This window comes from Crinia signifera, chromosome 8 (assembly GCF_055691185.1).
Source record: "Crinia signifera chromosome 8, ASM5569118v1, whole genome shotgun sequence".
NCBI lineage: Eukaryota > Metazoa > Chordata > Amphibia > Anura > Myobatrachidae > Crinia > Crinia signifera.
Window position 1 is genome coordinate 29980028 of NC_139224.1, and position 25215 is coordinate 30005242.

General features: G+C 48.4%; 1 protein-coding gene and 1 long non-coding RNA gene across 2 annotated transcripts in view; one reads left to right on the top strand and one right to left on the bottom strand.

Moving 5' to 3' along the window:
• Nucleotides 1–849: 849 nt before the first annotated feature.
• On the bottom strand, nucleotides 850–16497 carry CEP15 (centrosomal protein 15). Its single transcript, XM_083156076.1, has 5 exons — nucleotides 16466–16497; nucleotides 10747–10817; nucleotides 8476–8593; nucleotides 3241–3315; nucleotides 850–2024 (listed from the first exon to the last, which is right to left on the bottom strand). The coding sequence occupies exons 2-5, from the start codon at nucleotides 10797–10799 to the stop codon at nucleotides 1830–1832; spliced, it is 441 nt and encodes a 146-aa protein (XP_083012202.1). The 5' UTR covers nucleotides 10800–10817; nucleotides 16466–16497; the 3' UTR covers nucleotides 850–1829.
• A 58-nt stretch (nucleotides 16498–16555) lies between these two features.
• LOC146025905 (uncharacterized) overlaps nucleotides 16556–25215 on the top strand; it is a 124735-nt gene continuing 116075 nt past the window's right edge. Inside the window, exons 1-2 of the long non-coding RNA XR_014454317.1 lie at nucleotides 16556–16687; nucleotides 18454–18674. This is a non-coding gene — a long non-coding RNA (uncharacterized LOC146025905). The remainder of the gene's footprint in view (nucleotides 16688–18453; nucleotides 18675–25215) is intronic.

The window sequence follows — 25215 nt, forward strand, 5'->3', positions numbered from 1 at the left end:
ACATTGCCGGATGTCAGCTGCCCGCCCAGATCCCTGCTTTTGCACGGAGAAATGCCTGTGTGGTCTGAGGTTGCGGGAGCTGCCTGGCCACTCGATGCGACCATCGAATGATGGGGGAGGTTCCCTGAGATGGAGGAGGTGTATTCATGAGAAATACACGTGCGGTCCGTTCGGACAGCTTCTTACCGCGTACAGACGGAGTTGGCGATTCATATGGAAGGCGGGGTTTAGGACGCACGGTGCTGGCCGCATATTCGGATCAGGCCGTACCGATCAGAATAAGGGCCATAGTGATTACTTATGTGTGCATAGGGTTACTCTCTCATCTGATAATCAACATCATTCACATTTCTTTTACATAGGAAATAACCAGCAGCAAATTATTGATATAGAGTCAGCATATTCCAATACATTTGGAATTGTGGTAACGACATTAATTTTGTTTTTGAGATTATTCCATTTCCTCTATGTATCAAGTTGTAAGATATGGTCTCTGATGGCAATGTCGTCCCTTTTTCTCACCATCAGACATGTTTCGATGTTCTGAAACAGGTGCCCTTATTCAGATCTGATCGCAGTACAAATTTGTTCTCAAAACTGGCAAAACCATGTGCACTGCAGGTGGGGCAGATGTAACATGTGCAGAGACAGTTAGATTTGGGTGAGTTATTACGTTTCTGTGCAGGGTAAATAATGGCTGCATTATTTTAACACTGCAATTTAGATTTTAGTTTCAACACACCCCATCCAAATGTAACTCTCTCTGCACATGTTACATCTGCCCCACCTGCAGTGCACATGGTTTTGCTATTTTGAGAACAAATTTGTACTGCGATCAGATCTGAATAAGGGCCAAGATTTCTTCTAAATATCTTCATATAAGGCACTGGCTCCACAGTCACTTCCCCAAGCCCCCTAGGTAGTTGGGCCTTCCTAAAATAGAAATCTCTTTTTTTTTGGAATATCAGACCAATAGAAGTTGTATCGCTAGATGGTACCGATATTTGATCACGGAAAACCTGGGAAACAGTATTCTCAGATGAGGTTTGGGAATCTATTTTTTGTTCCTGTTTTAAAATCTCTAACTGCATTAATCATTCCGAGATGTACTTTAAACTAATTCATAGAGCCTACCTTATTCCCCACCGGCTCCGTAAGATTTGGGCTACTATCTCCTCGCAATGCTGGCGGAACTGCGGGGTGCTGGGAGATATTTTACATATCTTTTGGTCCTGTCCGGTACTTCGCTCATTATGATGTGATGTGTTTTTGGCAGGGGGGAGCAAAATGTATAGTTACGCCACTGCGATCTAGTATCGATCAAACTACTCAGCACACTGCGCTCAGCACACAGCGCTGCACCGGAGTTGAAATATCTAGCCCGGCGATAGCAATGCGCAGTACCGGGCATTGCCATTGCCCATACATGCAGAGCGTTCCGTGTCTAGTCAGATCACTTAGAAATGGGTCTGTAATCGTCCCGTGTGTTTGGGCCATAAGTATCATTCCATCCCCTGTCCTGACTAGTTACATAATACGCTATTATAAAAACCGATACAAATATATTTGAAAATAAAAATAAATAAAAACAAAAACCAACCACCAAACATTGTTTCTGTTAACTTCTTATATTAAAAAAAAAAAATCTATTCGAATATACGAGGAGTCCTTTCACTTGATATTCGAGTCTTCAGAATTCAGCTATAACATGCTGGTATTATAGTTCAAAAACATCCCGATTACCACCAGTTCCTGACTGGTGTGAGAATGCAGCCAATTGTCGGGGATTGATGTAACTGGGGATCACTCTCTTCTGCCAAGCACTGAGACTACTTTGGGAAGGTGTTAGAATTGAAGCCAGAAGGGGGCAGGTTCTTTCTCTTCGGAGTCTGCAGAGTTTGGGAATATTTCAGCTTCTGCTTTGGCTGATGGATTTGTTTCATACCAAAAGGCAACTGAGCTTTTCCTAAAAGAAACTGCTCCCATTTAGGAAGTTCTTCTTCCACCGAGGCCCAGTACCGATTCTGAAACACATAGTAAAATGACTGCGATCATCTACGACTTAAATTTGTTCTCACATTGGCCCTTATTCAGATCTGATCGGAGTACAAATTTGTTCTCAAATTGGGCAAAACCATGTGAACGGCAGGTGGGGCAGATGTAATATGTATAGAGAGAGTTAGATTTTTGCAAGTTATTTTGTTTCTGTGCAGTGTAAATACGGGCTGCATTATTTTTACACTGCAATTTAGATTTCAGTTTCAACACACCCCACCCAACTTTAACTCTCTCTGCACAGGTTACATCTGCCCCACCTGCAGTGCACATGGTTTTGACAATTTTGTGAACAAATTTGTACTGTGATCAGATCGGAATATAAAGGCTTAGCACCATTACTCGGGCTACTGGCATTTCTGGAAGAATTAAGTCATTTGGACGTGCTTTTAACTAGTATTATTTTCCAATATTCACCATTTCAGATATACACCTGCAGGGGGGGGGTTTCCAGTTCAGTGCTGCAGTGTAACGAGTGCCACAGTATGCATTATAACTGCAGGGGGGTGATGTAACTTGTGCAGAGAGAATTAGATTTGGGTGAGTTATTTTGTTTCTGTGCAGGGAAAATACTGACTGCTTTATTTTTACACTGCAATATAGATCTCACTTTTAAGTAAAACCCCACCCAAATCTAATTCTCTCTGCACAAGTAACATCTGCCCCACCTGCAGTGCACATGGTTTTGTCCATTTGATAAGGAATTTGCCTTTGTGAGTGAACCAGAATAAGGGCCATACTGTCATGCAGATCAATGATGATCAAGCATAAAATCTACTGGATGCACATTTGTATGAGTTCAATTGAAGTACAACTCCCAAAAAGTTCTAAATGTTGCATAGTACAGGGGGATAAAGACCCCTGCCCCACTAAATTCATAGGCGTGTGCACGGGTTGCCCAGGCGTACCCTAATCTTGGCCCAGTGTAGGAACCTTTACATTTTATGTAAGCGAGCACGCAACATCTACAACTGTATAGAACCATCCTGTGATCAGGAACCTGCTTTATCTAGATACATATATGGAGTTTTGTAATTAAGGGGGCAATTCTACACCTCTCGCTAAGCAGCAGTCGCTCGCGTAAACCCCGACAATTGGGGCTGGTGCCGAATTCGGATGGCTGCGAGCAAACTTGAATCGGCCGCTAAGCGTATTAGGAAAACCCTGCCTGCCATGAATACCAACCTCCAGCTCAACAACTGCGCGGTCAGGGCTGACACGGGATCTGCGTCTTAGAGTTTTCGCTGCTCTTTGTAAATCCTGTAAGAGAAGAAGAAGTGTAGAAAAAACTATTTAGTTACAACTTTCTCTTTTTCTGAACTCAGTAATTTGATGGCAGATAAGAACCTCTTGGATGCTTTACTGTATTTGCCTCTACCACCTCTGATGGGAGGCTATTCCAGGTATCCACTACCCTTTCTGTGAAGTCAGTTTTCCTCACATTTCCCCTGAATCTTCCTCCCTCTAGTTTCAGTGCATGTCCTCGTGTTCTGTGGCTCCTCTTCCTGTGAAGAATGTCTCCCACCTGTACCTTGTTAAAGCCCTTGATATATTTGAAAGTTTCTATCATGTCTCACCTTTCCCTTCTCTGCTCTAAAGTATACATATTAAGATCTTTTAGTCTTTCCTGGTACGTTTTGTGATGTAGGCCATGCACCATTTTAGTTGCCCTTCTTTGTACAGTCTCTAATGTATTTATATCCTTCTGGAGATATGGCCTCCAGAACTGAACACAATCCTCTAGGTGAGGTCGTACCAATGACCTATACAGTGGCATTATTACTTCTTTCTTTCTACTGCTGATACCTCTCCCTATGCAACCAAGCATCTGACTTGCCTTCTTCATTGCTTTGTTACATTGCCTACCTGCCTTTAAGTCCCCTGAAATAGTGACACCTAGATCCCTCTCTTCCTCAGTAGTTTCCCTTATAGTACCATTTATACTATATTTAGTCTTTGGGTTTCTGAGACCCAAGTGCATGATTTTGAGCATGAATAGATTTGCACTCAGCAACGGTGAACACATGGGAAAGGAAAGTCAACGGCCCCTGGTCTATACACACAGACCGAGCAGTAAGAGATACAGTGACAGATAGAGGACTGGAGTTTTAAAAATAAATACAAAAATCATGAAAAACCATGAACATTTTGCTTGTGTCGTCATTTTGACAATGTTAACTTACACCATGTCAACATTTTCACTGTCGACCAATAGTGGTTGACCTAGACACTGGCCAACAATTCGACCAGATCTCCCTCTAGCGCTGTGCCAAAGCCTAGCGCCCCTGTACAGGTATCCGGGGAACTGTCCCAGAGATGTACTTACTGCGCAGGCGCGTAATGGCGGGGAAATGTACACTGCCCCATTTAGGGGTAGATTTACTAAGATGGGATGTTGCCCACTGCAACCAACAGTAAATTAGTAATCTACCCTGTAGAATCTGATGGGTTGCTATGGGCAACACCCCATATTTAATAGAACTCCCAACTTAGTAAATCTACCCCTTGGTCCGTTATATGTGCAGTACTGCTGCTGCCATTGGGGCTCTGGGGGGGAGGGGGGGGGTATGTATTTACTTTTTACCTGGGCCCCGCTCCCCCCTTCCTCATTACAGGGAGCTGGGCAGTGGGAAGAGATAGAGGGCTAGATTCTCTAAGCTTCAAAAGTGATAAAATGGAGAGTGATAAACAGCCAGCCAATCAGCTCCTGCCTGACATGTCACAGACTGTGTTTGAAAAATATCAGACGGGAGCTGATTGGCTGGCTGTTTATTACTCTCCATTTTATCACTTTTGAAGCTTAGAGAATCTGTCCCAGAGAGAGAGAGGTGCATATCCATTGGGGACTCAGTGGAAGTGTCTATATTGTTGTATCCATGATATGTGCATAGGTGTTCCAAAAAAAACTTTCATTTTTTAAAATTGATTCGTTCTGGTTAATTAGACTCTGCTGTATAGGGCTATTTACAATAACGTGCATGGACAATACTTATTGTACACAAATTGTGCGAACAGCATAAAACCAGGCAGGAGACATGGAGCCATCTCATTGTGTAATGCAGTTATATCCGATTTCCTACATAGGGGTAAATGTATTAAGCTGTAGTGTTCATTCTGGAACCCGCCATATTTGAAAACCCATGCAGTTCCTCTTCCCTGCCTGGGGTGTCGCTGTCTGCTGTAGTGCTTCTATCACAGTGTGGTCTGTATATCAGCACTGATATGCAAACTAGACCTGTGCTAGAAACACTACAGCAGACAGCGACACCCCAGGCAGGGAAGAGGAACTGCATCGGTTTTCAAATATAGCGGGGGCTAGAATGAACACTAAAGATGGGATTTACTAATCCCATTTAGTAAAATGGGAATTCTACTTCAGATGGGATGTTGCTATGGGCAACCAATCAGAATCTACTTCTTATTTATTTAGTACCTTCTAGCAGACATGTTATTTATAAAGCAAATAATGGCCCCCTTCAGCTCTGGGCTCCATAGCAACTCCGCCCCTTGCACCTATGGTAGTTACGCCCTTGCACTTGTTGTGTCCTTTGTTGCAGGGAAGGAGGGCCGCGGTGGAGACGGCATTGGACCATGGGAACGCTCATCATTTTATGGGTGTCCCGATGCCTGCTGGGGTTCGGTGGCGGATGTCACAGGACATCAGCGTTTTGCGGTGGAAATAACAGTCAGTTTCTACTGACTTCTATATCTGTAGGCAGGAGAAATCATTGGTCAGCGCCCGGCAAATGACTTCTCCTGCTAGCGGATGCGTGCGGGGCCATGTGTTAGTGAACACATCCCCATGCATGGTACCGAGGGGATTAGACAGGGGGGGGGGCGATCTGCAGGGCGGCGTTAAGCAGCGAATGACCGCTGCTCACCAGGTGCTGTTGAATCACCTCCTAAATTTGTCTGCACATTTAAAGTGGTCGTGTGTATGTGTGCGCGCTTGTGTACAGACGCATGTGGTGTGGCAGTTACCAATATATGATCACTTACTGTAGGGACTCAATGATGGGTCGCATCACCCGAAATTTGATGATGTCGTTTTTGTTGAATTGCGAGACCGATGTGACAGAGGAACAGATAGCTGGCACGGAAACAACTGGCTGGCAATGTTGCCTATCTTTAGTCTGGGACATACGATGGCTGTCCAAGTAGAAAATTCATGTAGATGGGCACCAAGCAACAACACTGCTTGGAAGCAAAGACTGTATCTTGCTGGCTCCAGATCAGCAATCAATATACCCCTTGGCAGAAAGCAAGTTCTAGCAACGCATCCTGTCAGTGAGCAATTCCCCAGCCACAGACACACTGCTGTTGTATCTCAGCGTTCTATCACAATAAGACACAAACATCTACAGAGAGACCAGCCTGCCATGTACAGAGGACGAACGCTCAATAAGAGATCTGTAGGTATTCTCTAGGTCAGTGCTGCATCCCCTGGACATTTCTAGCTGGGCACAGATCACCAGCCAGTCTGTTTGGCTCAGTGTAGGACAGGATAGGATGATCTGATCAGCCGGGTAAAGCGATACAGAATGGCTGAAACAAATGGGAAATCTATTAGGTATTTCCCAGAACGGGGATGTGGTTAAGAGTCATATTTATTTAGCAACCTCTCGAAGATAGTAGACAGGATCTGATTGGTTGAATTCACATCCTAGTAAATTTCCCCCATATACTAGTCGGAATGCACATGGAAGTCACGGGTTTCCTGCACCGGTCAGTCTGCAGCTTCTCTGCCCAGCCCGCTGCTGTGTGCTAATCTGAGATGGGTACAAGAAGGCTTCTGGTGACTGCAGCAGTCTTCTCTGCCTGCAGGGAGTGGGGTCAGGACTGTTGGTTTCAGATTAAATGGTCTACAGCGGTGATGGCTAACTTTGACACTCCGGCTGTTGTTGAACTACACATCCCAGCATGCCCTGCATCAGGTTTGGCATGGCCAAATAGCAAAACCGCAGCAGGGCATGCTGGGATGTGTAGTCCGACAACAGCTGGAGTGTCAAGGTTAGCCATCACTGGTCTACAGATTCTAGATAAACGGTCACTGGGTTGACCGCTAATGGATGACAGTCAATGGGTCGACACATGAAATGGTCAACATAGACAAAAGGGTGACACACAAAATGTCGACATGGAAATGGTGGACACAAGTTTTCACATTTTTTGTGTCTATGTTGATATTGGTCAACGTGGACCTTCAGCATGCTTCGGGCGCACGGTTATATTCTCCCTCTATTCCCACTGGGATCGTGAAGTAAGAACACGTCTGATAACAAAATAAAAAAAATCATGAAAAATTCTTTGCTTGTGTCAACCTGTTGTCAATGTCGAGCTGGTGCATGTTGACATTTTCCATGTGTCGACCTATTGCATGTCAACCAATAGTAATCAACCTAGTGACTGTTGACCTAGACATGGGTCATGTCGACAGTCAAAGGTCAACATGCACGATATGGAAAATATCGGCATGAGTTTTTCATGGTTTTTGGCGTCTATGTTGACATACATGGACACCGTATAAGTGTACCGCGTCCTCTCACATGGCTCGCCACACTATTATATTCTCCCTCTATGCCCACTGGGATGGGAAAGTATGAACAAGTCCGTTTAAAAAAGAAAATCATGGAAAACTCATGTCAACCTTTTTCCATGTCGACCAATAGTGGTCGACCTTTTGACTTTCGACCTAGACACTGTTGACTTAATGACCGCATACGCTGTCAACCCGTTGACTGGATATTGACGGCTTTATGGTACACATACAATAGGTGGGTGAGACAGGCTGCCACGGTGGGTGGGACAGGCTGCCACGGTGGGTGAGACAGGTTGCCACGGTGGTTGGGACAGGCTGCCACGGTGGTTGGGACAGGCTGCCAGGGTGGTTGGGACAGGCTGCCACGGTGGGTGAGACAGGCTGCCACGGTGGGTGAGACAGGCTGCCACGGTGGGTGGGACAGGCTGCCACGGTGGGTGGGACAGGCTGCCACGGTGGGTGGGACAGGCTGCCACGGTGGGTGGGACAGGCTGCCACGGTGGGTGAGACAGGCTGCCACGGTGGGTGAGACAGGCTGCCACGGTGGGTGAGACAGGCTGCCACGGTGGGTGAGACAGGCTGCCACATGGACCTTTAGCATCCCAAAGGTAGATCTCAGCATTAGCATGAATTATTAAGCATCGAGCATGCTGTGAGGCCAGATGGAAAAGTGCAGCTGCCTACAGAATCAGCCCCAATATGTGAGTAAGCCACGCCCCAATATGCGAGTAAGCCACGCCCCAATATGCGAGTAAGCCACGCCCCAATATGCGAGTAAGCCACTCCTTTCCTAGAGAGCAGATTCTGGGGGACAATCCTGTATTCCTGTAAATCTGTCCCAATAACTAACCCTGTAGATGTGGACCTCTCCCGTCACTTACTTGTAGAAGGGCCTGGTTTCTCATATTCGCTGCCTCCGATTCTCTGCTATATGGCTCAGTCAGTTGCTCCCCGTTGTGAATCTTCATCTCCTCATAGAGCTTCTGCTTATCTGCAATTCTAAGCAAAATACATACAATGGTATATAAAGGTTACTTTATAATCTCTGCATTTCTCCTAGGTATGTTTCCGCAAATCCAGCTCTCCCCACGCTGCAGACAGGTCCCCAGTTTGATGAATCGGGGGAATCCGTTAAAACAATGGGAGTGTCTGGAGTAACACTAGGCGTTAGGCGTGCCTGAGTGTTTTATGGGAGGGTGTGTGATGTGAGCTCCAGGCCGGATATGCCTTTATCGACACCTGCGAGGAGTTGTGTCCAGTGTAAAATCATTCTATGTGAGCTTGTTGCGATGGGCTTTGGACATATTCTCATGGCTGTGAGTAGCTGTGTAGCCGAACACATTCATTGGCACAGCGAGCATATTAATTCAAAAGGCGGGATTTCACTCGGTGGATTAATGGAACGCTGGCTGCTGCAAATTCACAGCTGTGTGATCTGGTCTGAATTACCCCCTATATTGTGTGCACTAACAAGTTGGTAATATGGATTACTCTACTCCATTGGTACCAGACCTAATAACGCTGGGTAGATTTGTCTTTGCCTTTTAAATGCACTTTAATCCTATTGGCCGGGATTGTGCCCTATCCTGCATCTCCAAAGTTACTATATAAGCCCCTCCTTGTCCTTCATTGATGTATCCCTGTACTAAGTTACTATGGTGACTGTTTAGCACATTCCTTGTTTTAATTAAACATGAAAGTTTTGAGCTGCTGCTAAAAATCCCAACCTTCAGATATAGGGGCCAATTCTAAATCACTCGTAGTGATCCGAATTCGACCCCTGCCCCGATGGTCGGGGTTTGCATTTGTGCATTTCTGTGCATGTGCAAACTCCGACTGCAAGCAGTCGCGCCGTTACACAGTCGCCGGGCTGTTCGCATCGGGGAGGGACGGGGGTGTGGTGGCTTTGGGCCATGGGAACACCCAGCATTTATGGGCGTTCCCATGAAAACGCTGGGCGTTCCCAAAGGAACACGGGTGGGCCGATGCCTGCCGGCCGGGCACATGACGTCAGCCGCCCGCCGCATCTTCGTTGCGGAGACCGCAAATAAAAGTCAGTAGAGGCTGACTTATATTTGTGAAGGGGAAAATAAATTAGGTATGGTGGAGCGCTGTTAAAATGAAGGTTGACCGATTGGGTATTACAATAATATTTAATAACACATATAATAAAATATCAGAAAACTGACAGTATATAAAACACAATGTATACAGTAAAGATAATCAGAGTGACAATATTCACCTCTACACATGACCTAAGAGTGGAAAAATGCACATATACAGTCTCACTTGTTCCTAGTTAGACTCTCTTGTTTAGTAAGTGCTGGATTAGCGGGTGTCCATATACCTGGTTGTAGCCTGATGTTGATACTCCCCTCGTGAGGAAAGATGGCACACGTCTCACGGAATGGAGGGCTCCAAGATATTGGCAGGTGGTGGTGTCCCTTTTTGAAAGTCCAGTATAATTGTATAGAGCTGGTCCAAACAAGAGCTTACTGTGACAATATTGTAATCCACAAGGTCTGGTAAAGAGGTGTCCGCCTAACGCGTTTCGTCAGCCACGGATGGCTTTATCAAAGGCAGGTGAAATTATTAGATGGACGCCTACCATTGAATAATTTCTCCTGCAGTGGGGACATGCGAGGGGATGTTACACATCCCCCTGCATGTTAATGCAGGGATTTGCGATGCAGGGGGGGGGTGGGGGGGGGGGGGGTGGTGGGGTGGGTGGGGGGGAGCAGGTGGCGACACATGTGCTCGGTAAGCTGCGAGCTGATTAGCTTTCCAAGCTAATCAGAATCACCATTGCCCCCATTACCGTATATTACTGTGTAACACTCCGGAGAATGCACTGTATGTGCTACAGTGATGTGTAGACAATCACAATCCATACACTCACAGCGTATGTCTGCAGCAGGGTAACTATTACAGGGGCCAAATGTAATACTGTAGGTACAGTAGCAGCTTTTTGGAAGTGAAGATTTTGGCAAGTTGGCAGTCAGATTTAAAGCGGCAATGTTTTCAAAGGCGAAAGTCAACGGGTTTTGTCTTAAACATTTCCACTTTAAATCTAACTCCAAACTCACGGAAATCTAAGCGCTTTCAGAAACCGGCTACCTATTACTTTTGGCCTTGTGTGACAAGGAACTTACATGGCTTCATGCAGCTTTTCCAACTTCTCCTCTATGGCAGAGTACACGCTCATATTTCCCCTGCAGCCTCCCTTAAGAAAAGAGCAAAGCAGAGTAATGTAGACATATTCGCCCATGGAAATAAAGTATTAGGCTATGTATATTTTTTAAACTATGTTTGCAAAGCACAAATAAAAGGCCATGATCAGGGCCGGCGCCACCACTAGGCAAAGCTAGGCATTTGCCTAGGGCGCCGGCCACTGGAGGGCGGCATTTCGCCCCCCCCCCCCCCCCCCCTGTGCCGCAGGGGTACCTGTCCTGCGGCTGTGTATATAAAGCTTGCGGCGGCGGCGGCAGCGGGGGTCCCTGCAGTCAATAAGAAATAGAGCGCTATCCGCCTGGCTAAGCGGAAGCGCTTCTGTTGTGGAAACACTGGCCGCACGCTGATTGGCTGAGATTCAGCCAATCAGCGTGCGCCGTGCGGCCAGTGTTTTCACAACAGAATCGCTTCCGCGTAGCCAGGCAGATAGCGCTCTATTTCTTGACTGCAGGGACCCCCGTTGCCGCCGCAAGCTTTATATACACAGCCGCAGGACAGGTACACCCCCCCCCTCCGGGGCGCCCCCACCCCGACTCGCCTGGGGCTTTCGGAGGAAGCAGTAGTAGAAGAATCTAGTAATTGGGTCTTTTTCTATTTTGGATACTCTATGGAATACAGTATTAATATGTAACACTACAGGTGGTCTATAGTATAGGCTGTATCAAACATATTTAAATAATATAAATAGGTGGTCAGGAAAAGCGAATACATATCATAATAAATACACAAATACAATAGATCCAGTACTGCACTTTGCAAGCTCACATTCTCCCAACTCATGGTATGGCTCCTGTCTCTTCTTCCTGGCAGCTACTCTCTGGTCCAATGCACTGATTTAGTGCTCAGATAAACATATAGAGGAAAAAAAGCTGCTACCACTGGGCATGGGCAGCAGCTCCGTTCTGTCCCTTACACTGCATGATGTGGCGATGATATCTAGTAATCATATTATACACTATTTTTATTGTCATAATTTAAGCCACTTGCCAGTTGGTTTCCGGGCAACCAGAAACTCCCCCAGTGTTTGCCGATGGGAAACGTTCTGTCAATAACTTTTTGTAATGAACATGCTGAATATATTTCCTTTCTAAGCTAATAAACCCTAAATCTCAACTTTAGTGTGGTAGGTCATGCTGGGACTTGTAGTGCCATGACAGCTGAAGAACCACAGGGTGCCTAGTGTATAAGGTCTGCTTAGAGTACACGTGGTTCACAATCCCTAAGCTGCTGCAGAACCCTCATAGTGTCTCACCAGTCAATCAGGCATGACTAGTTATATAACTGCAGTACCCTGCTGTCACTCACCAGCCAGGGTCTCCCGCCGACGTCTCCATTCCGCTACTTCCGTGTACAGCCGTTACCCAGGCAACCACCCGGAAGTGGCGTCCTGTGAGAATAGCGCCCTCGTGTGCCCCGCGCTTCACAGTCTAGCTCTGGCTAAGGCAGTCCTCTAGCAGGATATCCATTATTTACAGCTAGGAAAAGACGTATTACATAAGACTGGTTCTTCATTTGTAAAGCTTGTTTCGTTATAGAACAGCCGCGGCAGCCATTTTGTTGTAGATCAAGAGCACGTTAGTTGCCTGTTCCTCGTGATGGGCACACTTCAATAGTTAATGCGCCATTTTGTCTGTGATTATCTGTAATCTACGGGAAGAATGCAAATAGCTGTGTGCTGCTGCCCTCTAGCGTCACTAATGTGCATGTGTGTGTACATTTTTACATTATGTTTGGTTAATCACAGCCGGTGGAAGCTCAGAAGCACAGGAACTGCTGTGAAAACGTGTGGGGCAGATACACCAGTCTATGAAACATAGGTTCTCAAATTCGGTCCTCTGGACTCCCAAGCAGTACATGTGTTCCAAGTCGCCTCACAGAATCACAAATCAAATAATTAGCACCATCGGTGGTTCATTTAAAATGTGTCAGTGAGTAATGAGTGCCCTTGTGCACCTGCCGGGTGACCTGGGGAATGTGTCAGTGAGTAATGAGTACATATGTGCACCTGCCGGGTGACCTGGGGAATGTGTCAGTGAGTAATGAGTGCCCTTGTGCACCTGCCGGGTGACCTGGGGAATGTGTCAATGAGTGATGAGTACATATGTGCACCTGCCGGGTGACCTGGGGAATGTGTCAGTGAGTAATGAGTACACCTACGGTCCTACCGGGTGACCTTGGAAATGTGTCAGTGAGTGATGAGTGCACCTGTGCACCTGCCGGGTGACCTGGGGAATGTGTCAGTGAGTAATGAGTACACCTATGGTCCTACCGGGTGACCTTGGAAATGTGTCAGTGAGTGATGAGTGCACCTGTGCACCTGCCGGGTGACCTGGGGAATGTGTCAGTGAGTGATGAGTGCACCTGTGCACCTGCCGGGTGACCTGCGGAATGTGTCAGTGAGTGATGAGTGCACCTGTGCACCTGCCGGGTGACCTGGGAAATGTGTCAGTGAGTGATGAGTGCATCTGTGCACCTGCCGGGTGACCTGGGGAATGTGTCAGTGAGTGATGAGTGCATCTGCCGGGTGACCTGGGAAATGTGTCAGTGAGTGATGAATGCACCTGTGCACCTGCCGGGTGACCTGGGGAATGTGTCAGTGAGTGATGAGTGCACCTGTGCACCTGCCGGGTGACCTGGGGAATGTGTCAGTGAGTGATGAGTGCATCTGTGCACCTGCCGGGTGACCCGGGGAATGTGTCAGTGAGAAATGAGTACACCTATGGTCCTACCAGGTGACCTTGGAAATGTGTCAGTGAGTGATGAGTGCACCTGTGCACCTGTCGGGTGACCTGGCGAATGTGTCAGTGAGTGATGAGTGCACCTGTGCACCTGCCGCGTGACCTGGGAAATGTGTCAGTGAGTGATGAGTGCATCTGTGCACCTGCCGGGTGACCTGGGGAATGTGTCAGTGAGTGATGAGTGCACCTGTGCACCTGCCGGGTGACCTGGGGAATGTGTCAGTGAGTGATGAGTGCACCTGTGCACCTGCTGGGTGACCTGGGAAATGTGTTAGTGAGTGATGAGTGCACCTGCCGGGTGATCTGGGAAATGTGTCAGTGAATGATGAGTGCACCTGCCGGGTGACCTGGGAAATGTGTCAGTGAGTGATGAGTGCACCTGCCGGGTGACCTGGGAAATGTGTCAGTGAGTAATGAGTACACCTGTGCACCTGCCGGGTGACCTGGGAAATGTGTCAGTGAGTAATGAGTACACCTGTGCACCTGCCGGGTGACCTGGGAAATGTGTCAGTGAGTGATGAGTGCACCTGTCGGGTGACCTGGGAAATGTGTCAGTGAGTAATAAGTGCACCTGTGCACCTGCCGGGTGACCTGGGGAATGTGTCAGTGAGTAATGAGTGCACCTGCCAGGTGACCTGGGAAATGTGTCAGTGAGTGATGAGTGCACCTGTGCTCCTGCCGGGTGACCTGGGGAATGTGTCAGTGAGCAATGAGTGCACCTGCCGGGTGACCTGGGAAATGTGTGGGGTCCTGAGAACACGGTTTGAAATCCACTGCTGCAGAATGTTCTAAACTTGATTAATGGGTTTGAACTGAAGGGTGGAGCAAGATTCTGAGGCTTCTTCTACACTTCCAATTACAAAGTCTACAAAAGGTAAAAGACCATGAGCCTGATAGACCTGATCTCTCAGCTTCAAAATTGCAGATGACAGCAAGTGAGGGGGTTAAACGGCTGGGATCGCAGAAACAGCGAGGCTTGCGGCTAATGCAGGGAGCCCACTGTATTGAGCCGCAAATCTCGTTGTCTTCAGCGTCCGCATACGCCATTTCCCCCTTGCTCCAAAAACGGAGCGAGGGGGAAACAGCTTATGCAGGGGGGTCAGTTGAATACTGACCCTGCAAGCTGTGACAGCTCGCCCCCAGCATTGAATACACCCCAGAGTGTAAAGCTGTCCCCTGCAAATATGGTGAGTGAATTGCGATTGGATCGCTATTCTCTATCATGGCGCACATCCAAACGCCATTCACTCACCAGCAATAAAAGATTTTCTCAGTCTGTGCAAATGTGAGTGTCTGACCCTTCCACAACTCTGCGACAGACACTCTGGTTGGGGCTGGCCCTGACGTCACACACCCGCTATGAAAATGCCGAAACCCCTAGAAAACGGTTGGTTTCCACCGCCCAAAAGCCGGCTTGGTACTTGTGACTTATCTGGGCGCCCGATTTTCTTCATCGCACCTAAAAATCACGTCAAATCGCATCCAATCAGATTGCATGCAATGCGATTTGCCGCGATTTTAATATGTGAAGGCACCCAGATGCCTGTTTCATATGTGAAATGGCCCCCCAGACCACATTTTTAATTGTATACCCACCCTGATGGCTAAATGCCCCCCATTGTTAACGCCACCCCACTATCAACGCCAACCCGAAGTGTGGCGAGCCCGCGTGGGGCGGCGGTACGCGTCCTCCGACCTTTTCATACCCCCACTATCCACGTCGGCGTGGAGTTGATTTTATATAGTGTGGCGAGCGCAGCGAGCCACCGAACCCGAAGCGTGGCGAGCCCCGCGAGGGGACGCGGATACCCGTGAAGCCCGCGAGGGGACGCGTATAGCTGTGAAGGTATCCGCTGCGCTCGCCACGCTTCGGGCTCGGTGGCTCGCCACACTATATAAAATCAACTCCACGCCGACGTGGATAGTGGGGGTATGAAAAGGTCGGAGGACGCATACCGCCGCCCCTCGCGGGCTCGCCACGCTTCGGGTTGGCGTTGATAGTGGGGTGGCTTTAACAATGGGGGTCATTTAGCCATCAGGGTGGGTATACAATTAAAAATGGGGTATGGGGGGCCATTTCACATATGAAACAGGCATCTGGGTGCCTGTACATATTAAAATCGCATCAAATCGCATGGCATGCAATACAATAGCATACAATGCAACGCAATTTTCTCTTCAAGGGAATTTCAAGGGAAATCGCGTCAAGTCGCATGCTTAGGGTACTGGCATACAATTTCAACATCGGGCGCCCAGATAAGTCACAAGTACCGCCGGCTTCCTGTCACTCAAACTCCATTGACATTGTGTCGATGATCCATACGTTATTTCGCACACGCATGCTACAATCTGTATGCATGCGCAGTCATTTAATAATCAATAAGGATTGGAAATTCCTACACCAGCGTTCAGTTCTGAGTCATTCCCCCATGCTCTGTATTCGGCCCTGTACAGCAGGCTTTCCCAACCACGGTCCTCAAGGCACACCAACAGTGCAGGTTTTAGTGATATCCAGGCTTCAGCACAGCTGGTATAATCAGAATCACTCAGGTACTAATTAAGTCACCTGCGCTGAAGCCTGGATATCACTAAAACCTGCACTGTTGGTGTGCCTTGAGGACCGTGGTTGGGAATGCCTGCTGTACAGTATCAGACCTCCTAACATGAACCTCTCCAGGAGGGTCCCACAGAGCCGGCCCTAGGCATAGGCACATTAGGGGTGGCAGCATTACTGGCATCCACACTCTAACGTGTTCCCTGCCCTGGCAGCCTGACAGGGGCACTACACAGCCGCAGCAGCAACTTCTACCGGGTCAGCCGCCCCAAAGGCGCACTCCCCCCCCACTCCCCCCCCTCCTCACCCCCCCCTCACCCCCCCTCACCCCCCCTCACCCCCCCTCACCCCGCTCCGTCCTTCCCGCCCGCTTTTTCCAATCGTGCACCCCCCACGTGATACGTGGGCGTGGCTCACGCTGATTCAATCTCTCCGCCTCAGCCTGCCGCCGCGGCGCGCTCTGGGAGAAGGAGGAGGCGCATACAGCGGCAATGCATCACGTGACCAGGACCAGCGGCGCCGGCGGCAATGCATCACGTGACCAGGACCAGCGGCTCTCCGATGTGTAAGGTACTGAAGGCTTCCCTTCCCGGCAGCTCTCCGCTCAGCACACTAGCCCGCCAACCCCCTCACACGCCCTGCGGCTCTCCGCTCTGTACAACACACTAAGCGGAGCTGACCTCTGGACCCATTCCCTACTCGGCTGCAGTGTCCAGCATTCACCCCTCACCCGCCCTGCGCTGCTGTCTCTACCCAGGTCATGCACCAGACAGCTGCTGCGATTGTAGCCCCTGTGTCGGTGTAAGTATGTCGGCATCCATGTCATCATCCATGCACCAGTGTCTCTTTAGTGTGTTAGCGTTCATGTGCCTGTCCATATGTCGGTATCATGGCTGTGTGTCAGCTTCTGTGTCGACATCAGTGTTTCAGCCAATGTCAGGGATAATGTACCAGCATTCATGTGCCTGAGTTTCCGTTTCAGCATCTATCAATGTGTCTGTTCAGCGGGTGTCAGGGTTATTGTGTATTGTCCATGTGTCAGCATTGTGTGGGTTTGTCAGCATGCATCATTGTCTGTCAGTGTCCATTTGTCTGTGTGTCAGCCTTGTATCCACGTATCAGCATGTGTCCATGTGGCAGTGTCAGTGTCTACGTGTCAGTGTGGTTGTGTTAGCATCTGTGTTTGCTTCCATGTATGAGTCTGTGTGTCAGCATCTTCCTTTGTGGCTGTGTTTGAGTGTTGGCATCTGTTAGTGTCTGTGTGACACCATGTCAGCATCAGTTTGTGTGTCAGTATCCGTGTATCAGCATCTGTCTGCGTCTTAGCATCTGTGTCAGTGTCCGTGTGAGCACCTGTGTCAGCATGTTTGTCAGCTTCCATGTGTCATTGTATGTCAGCTTTATTGTGCAGGTGTGTCAGTGACTGTATGTCAGTGTAATTATATGTCTGTCGGCATTTCCAACCCAAACTGCCTCATCACCCCTGTCATCTTAAGAGCGCGTCCCCTTTGAGTGACTATTCCCCTTTCCCCAGCTCTATAATGTGTCCTAAAATGGCCACTAAATTCCTTTCACAGCTGTCACTCTCTGTCCCTGTCATTACTCTGCCTGTCCCTATGTCTCTGCTGTCACTCTCCATGTCATCACTCTCCCTGTCCCTGCTGTCACTTTACCTGTCCCCATGTCCTTGCAGACACTCTCTCGCTCCCTGTTGTCACTCTGTCCCGACCACGGAATCGGGACATCTGTCAGAATGAACTTAGGTCTACAGTCATTAGGTCGACCCCACTAGGTCGACTGGCAGGAAGGTCGACCTCACTTAAGGTTGACATGGGCCAAGGTCGACATGACTTAAGGTCGAATTTGCATAAAGGTCGACATGAGGAAGGTCGACTGGTCATAAGGTCGACATGGGTTTTTCACTGTTTTTTGATCCGAACATCGACACAGTCGACATGGACACAGTTGGCAATGAGAATCGGACCCTCGCATCGCTCGCTATGCTTCGGGCACACTATTTTATTCTCCCACCACGCCCTAGTGGATGGTAGGTCATGAAATACCGCCTGTCGGCACATGTCCGCTCAAAAAACAGTGAAAAACCCATGTCGACCTTCCTCATGTCGACCTTTATACAAATTCGACCTTAAGTCATGTCGACCTTGGCCCATGTCGACCTTAAGTCAGGTCGACCTTCCTGCCAGTCGACCTAGTGGGGTCGACCTAATGACTGTGGACCTAAGTTCATTCTAATAGATGACCGTTTCCCCCCCAAACCACAGCCTCCTTCCTCCGCACCGATGATGATGACCACAGTCTCTTCTGCACTGCCGCAGGTCACAGCCTCTGCTGCCACTGATGCCCACAGCCTCCTGTGCACAACTGCCTCCGCCGACCACAGCCGCCTCTGCACAACAGCTGCTGACCACAGCCGCCTCCTCTACACCTCCGCCGAACCCAGCCTCCTCTGCACCTCTGTTTCTGAACCCAGACTCCTCCTCTGCACCTCTGTTTCCGAACCCAGACTCCCCCTCTACACTGTTGATCACAGCGGAAGGTAAGTTAATTTTACTGTGCTGACCTTCTCTCTCCCACCTTTAAGTCCCTGCGTACACTACACTTAAGGACAGCCTTCACTTTTCCATACCCCCACTTTAAAGTTTCCACTTAGACCAATGGCACATACGTAAGCTAGACACTGCTCTACTCCTGGACTTCAACACAGGTGATGGCAATCCTACATTAAGAGGAAAGTGCAGGCACACAGCAGAGCAGGCTATGTTGGGAGGTATGCAGTATCCCTGGGGTTCTCAAACTCTGTCCTCAGGACCCCACACAGTTCACATTTTCCAGGTCACCCGGCAGGTGCACTTATTACTCAGTGACACGTTTTAAAAGATCCACAGGTAGAGCTAATTATTTCACTTAGTGTATAATCTAGCACCCGCCATATTTGAAACCCTTGCAGTTCCTCTTCCCTGCCTGGGGTGTCGCTGTCTGCTGTAGTGCTTCTAGCACAGTGTGGTCTGTATATCAGCACTGATATGCAAACCAGACCTGTGCTAGAAACACCACAGCAGACGGCGACACCCCAGGCAGGGAACAGGAACTGCAGGGGTTTTCAAAGATGGCAGGTGCTACAATGAACACGATCACTTGTGCTTCTGTGAGACCTGCAAAACATGCACTGTGTGGGGTCCTGAGGACCAAGTTTGAGAACCTGTGCAGTATCCTAATGCTGTTTCTGCTTTGACTATTTTACAAATAACCTGCAATAACCTGCGGTGAAAAAATAAAATACATCTATTCTACAAAGGTAGGTCACCTGGTTTTCCGTTTTCTACTACTTCTGGGGGGAAAAAAAGGCCCCCAGATTTGTCCCTATTTCTGGTCAATTGAAAACTACAATTTGGTTTCTTTGGTATATTTCATAATTCCTACAGTTCACACATTTCAGTCGCAGAAATCTGAAGTTGCTGACTTATGTCCGAAACTCCTTACAGGTGATTACAGTTGGTAATAGAAGTGCGAGTGTTATAGCAATACACTATGAATGGAATACTTGAGGGCTGAGATTGTATTTGTTCTACATTTCATGGTTGCTACATTTTTCATTATGCGCTAGTAACGCGCTATATTGTTGAAAAGAATTAGTTAAAGGACCATTTCTAATGGCGACTTGAGCTGCTGGTATCAGGTGCTTAAGTGACTGAACTCAAGAACATCCACTATACTCTGAGGTGCTCAGCAGATGCAGGTCATGAACATTATTATACTAATTCATAAATATATAAATGTGCTGGCTTTTTGACTGAACCTCAAACGCCCTCTCCTAAGATCACCAAGGTTCTAAGGGGGCTATTCAGACCTGCTTGGTGCAGACCGAATTCGCTCCCCTGTCTGATATTAGGGGTTTGCGCATGTGCCAGCCCCAGGATAAACGTTTTCCACAAGTTTTACACTCACTGGGGTGTTTTCTCCGGGTGTGGATCGTTTTATCGACCACACTAAGGTCGACGGTCATTAGGTCGACACCGTTGGGTCAACAGGGGGGAAGGTCAACAGGTGTCTTGGTCGACATAGGTGACGGTCGACATGGGTTTAGGTCAACATAGCGTTAGGTCGACATGGGTTATGTCGGAAGGTCGACATGTTTTTCCCCCGAATGTTGACAGTCGACATGAACACAGTTCGCTATGCTTCGGGCACGGTGCCTGGCTGCGCTCGGCACACTATTTTATTTTCCCACTACGCCCTAGTGGATGGTAGGGCTTAAAATACCACCTGTCGGCTCAAAAAACAGTAAAAAAAAACCATGTCGACATAAACCCATGTCGACATTGTCCTATGTCGACCTGGACACCTGTCGACCTAATGACTTTCGACCTAAGTGTGGTCGATAATTCGACCGTATCCCGTTTGCTCCTGGCTGGGCGGACGCATGGTACCGGATAACATTTTATGATTTTTCCTCATTGCGGCCACGTGCGAGTGGGTGTGTAAGTGTACACATCCGCTCGCATGCTAGTAGAGGTGGGTTCGGCGGTGTGGCGTTTACTTGCCCGGCGACAGGGGGGGGGTCAAGGGGGACAAGTGTGACGGGCCTCGGCGATTTGAAGGGCCCCAGAGTTTCTGTGCCCCGGCCCAACCTGCCTGTATTAGCTTCAAGGTCAGTATGTGACGCCATTGTGGCCCGGCCTGTATACTGTGCCGCCCCGCCCGTGACTGCCGCCCACCCATCTGTGTGTAGACGAGCCGCTGGGTCTTGCTATGTGTGCCGCTGACCGCTACGTCTCTCCTGTGTGTCTGTTTGCAGGAGGCCGCAGACGATCATTGCTCGGAGACTGAGTCGGCTGTCTGCACTGCGCATGGACGGCTGTACCCGCACGCGTACTGTGCATGCGCGGCATCCCTGGTCCTCTGCCGTGCTCTGTGGCTGCCTGCCCTGCCTTCCTGCCGCAGCCAACAGGAGTCGCAGGAGAGAACAGACTGAAAGCAGAGGTTCAGAGAGAGACAGTGTGTCGTCATTACTGTCATATACAAAATAGTACAAATGGATTTCTGCGCCTATAGTGCATAAAAGCAGCTCTGTAAAATTCAAACACTACTGAACAAGGCGTGTAACATTTATTGGTACATGCAGAAGAGGGTTGTGTGGGTTTGGGATTATGTGGGAGGCCCCCCCAATCTGATAGAATAGATGCTGTGTCTATTGTACCGAGCTTAGACAGTGTCCATGTCGACACACACCCTAAAAAAACACACATCATGCCGACCTTTTTCCATGCCGACCTTTTTCCATGTCGACCATATGACTGTCTATCATGAGTCAGTCTATGTTTTATACCATAACCGAAAATGCTGGCAGTGCCTGAGTGTTTTAGGGGAGGGTGGGTGATGGGGATGCGTTCATTTGGTCAACAGCATGATGGTCGACAGTCATTAGGTCGACATGGTTGTAGGTCGAAAGGTCATTAGTTCGACAGTGTCTAGGTCGACAGTCAAAAAGTAGACATGGGGTTTTTTCTTTGTTTTTTTTTTTTTGCGACAGACGGCATTTCATGCCCTACCATCCACTAGGGCGTGGTGGAAGAATAAAATAGTGTGTCCGACACTTTGAGCGATCGGAGGGGATGCGGTGCACTTTAAACTGTGTTGCTGTCTACTGTGTTGACATTCAGGTAAAAAAAACTATGAAAAACCCCATGACGACCTTTTTATTGTCAACCTAGACATTGTCCAACTAATGACCTTTTGACCTAGAACCATGTCGACCTTTTCACATGTTGACCTAGATCCATGTTGACCTAATGACTTTCGACCATCGTGCTGTAGACCAAATGATCCCAACCCGGATGATGTCGGCTCCAGGCCAGGTATGCCTTAATCTATCTCACCACTGAGGAAGTCCAGGGCTATGCAGCGCCTGCGGTGAGTTGTGACCAGTTTAGAAATCAGTCGATGGTGACCCTTGTTACAATGGATTTTGGACATTTTTCGCATGGCTGTGAATGCTGTACACCTCCATATGTACAGCGAGCACATTGATTGCCAAGGCAGGATTTCACTCCAGCGAGGTGGTGGCTTAACTGAACACTGGCCATGCGTTTCGTCTGAATCAGGCCCAATAATCTATCTGTTTACACCTTCAGGACCTGGCTCCCACTGGTCCATTGTAGATACTGTTCTAGTGTAGCCCACACAGTATTCAGCTTCTTGGCTTAGTCAATCATGATTTGAGATTACACAGCAATCTGGGTGTGCACAGGATAATCAATGACTGTATGGAAGCGTAGAGAGATGACATTGCTGTCACTTCCATATTGAGCAGCACAGCAGTGTCACTATGTGTGCCTAACATGGCCAAAATGGGAGTTGCTGTGCTAAGAGGTTATTTAGGAAATGTACAAGGGGTGCTTTGTTCTGTGTGGCCTAATGTGCACTAGCGGTGCTTAGTTCTGTGTGGCTTAATGTGCACTAATGGTGCTTAGTTCTGTGTGGCCTAATATGCACTAGTGGGGCTTGGTTCTGCATCGCCTAATGTGCACTAGCGGTGCTTAGTTCTGTGTGGCCTAATGTGCACTAGCGGTGCTTTGTTCTGTGTGGCCTAATGTGCACTAGCGGTGCTTAGTTCTGTGTGGCTTAATGTGCACTAGCGGTGCTTGGTTCTGTGTGGCCTAATGTGCACTAATGGTGCTTAGTTCTGTGTGGCCTAATATGCACTAGTGGGGCTTGGTTCTGCATCGCCTAATGTGCACTAGCGGTGCTTAGTTCTGTGTGGCCTAATGTGCACTAGCGGTGCTTGGTTCTGTGTGGCCTAATGTGCACTAGCGGTGCTTGGTTCTGTGTGGCCTAATGTGCACTAGCGGTGCTTGGTTCTGTGTGGCCTAATGTGCACTAGCGGTGCTTGGTTCTGTGTGGCCTAATGTGCACTAGCGGGGCTTGGTTCTGTGTGGCCTAATGTGCACTAGCCGGGCTTTGTTCTGCGTGGCCTAATGCGCACTAGCGGGGCTTTATCTGTGTGGCCTAATGTGCACTGGCGGTGCTTGGTTCTGTGTGGCCTAATGTGCACTAGCGGGGCTTTGTTCTGCGTGGCCTAATGCGCACTAGCGGGGCTTTATCTGTGTGGCCTAATGTGCACTAGCGGTGCTTTGTTCTGTGTGGCCTAATGTGCACTAGCGGTGCTTTGTTCTGTGTGGCCTAATGTGCACTAGCGGTGCTTTGTTCTGTGTGGCCTAATGTGCACTAGCGGTGCTTTGTTCTGTGTGGCCTAATGTGCACTAGCGGTGCTTTGTTCTGTGTGGCCTAATGTGCACTAGCGGTGCTTTGTTCTGTGAGGCCTAATGTGCACTAGCGGTGCTTTGTTCTGTGTGGCCTAATGTGCACTACATATGAGTTAAACATAAAAGTTAAACGTTGCCCTTCAAACATGAATCTATGCCTTCCTCACTGATACAGTGCAGTGTGAGACTGTGGTTGGTGTGACATGGTGAGGACTAGGGTCTTTATTCTGGTTTACGATTGTCCAGATACCCTGGTGATGTGCAGATAGAATTAGATTTGGGTGGGGTTTTACTTCAAAGTGAGATCTATATTGCAGTGTAAAAATAAAGCAGCCAGTATTTTCCCTGCACAGAAACAAAATAACTCAACCAAATCTAATTCTCTCTGCACATGTTCCATCTTTGCGATTGAACCAGAATAAGGGCCTAGGTCATGGGTCCTCAAACTGCGGCCCTCCAGATGTTGTGAAACTACAAATCCCAACATGCCTTGCCACAGTTTTAACACTCCCTTATAGCAAAACTGTGGCAAGGCATGCTGGGATTTGTAGTTTCACAACATCTGGAGGGCCGCAGTTTGAGGACCCATGGCCTAGGTGTATGTGATGTTCATCCTCACAGCATTTCACCATTCTTTTCTGGTGTACTGTGTTGGGAGTAATTGAACATCCTGAGCTTTTAAATATAGACTTTTACTAGTCAAGTGTTTTAATAAACATAGAGGTCTGCTGCCCAGGGGGAGGAATATGTGTACCATGGAGACATGAAGGGGAGAAGTGGAAGACGAGGACAATGGGGGATGGTCGTTGCAGACTGGGTATAAAGGAGGGGTAACTGCTGGGATGGAGGGACAGATGGGACGGAGGCAGAGAGCGGCAGGCCCATGGGGTGAGCTTCCTGTGCTGTGCACTTATATTGGCACTTTCTTTCTGGACTGTGCAGTGCACCAGAGGCACATAAGGCAAAGCTGCAGGAGAGCTGGTAATAGTGGTGAGGGCAGGCTACCAGCGCTGATACATCATAGTGTTGTCTAGACTCTGCTTTGCCTTTCTACGCTGTACGAGCCTGATTGAACGAGCACCATAAGTATGAGGGGGTCCAATAAATGTCTCCTACAGCTGGTGCCAATGCCCCTGGCTGCATCCCGTTCACCTGGACCGTCTGTGACTGTAAAACCGTTTGAGTCTGTGATAATCCCTATCGGCAGGCCCCTAACATCTTCACCCCATATCCCTCTGTTGGTGCCCTTTCACTTGCATCTCCCAAACCAAAGATGAAGGGGTATGTTATCTTATCCTCTGAATACAGGATTTCTGCACTCATTTTCCCCAGCATTTATTATAATAATGTATAACAATTGTTCTCAATGCGCATGACCCAACAGCTGCCAATGCCAGGGAGCAGCGCCAACCTTAAGGAGAACCAGTCCTAAATGCGTAGTGGAGCTTGGCCCCCGACACCTAGCAATGGTTGGCGGGTGCTGCTGAGCTTGCCGTATGTGTTTAAGGTAATGTGAGTGGGAGCTGCCGTGTCAAAAAAGTGTCCAGACTTTATGGTTAAAGGTGAGAATGGCTTGGAGGATACAGCGCTGCACCTGGGCTTCATGTGTATATGTAGAGCAGTGTTTTCAAACTCATGGCCCTCCAGCTGTTGTGGAACTAAATCTCCCAGCATGCCCTGCCACAGATTTTATATAATGGATTGCGAAAACTGTGTCAGAGCATGCTGGGATGTGCTCTGACCGTAAAAAAAAAAATTTTCCTTCTAAGGGAACGAAATCTTCTTTCCTCTAATCTAAACTCATGCCCTCGTGTC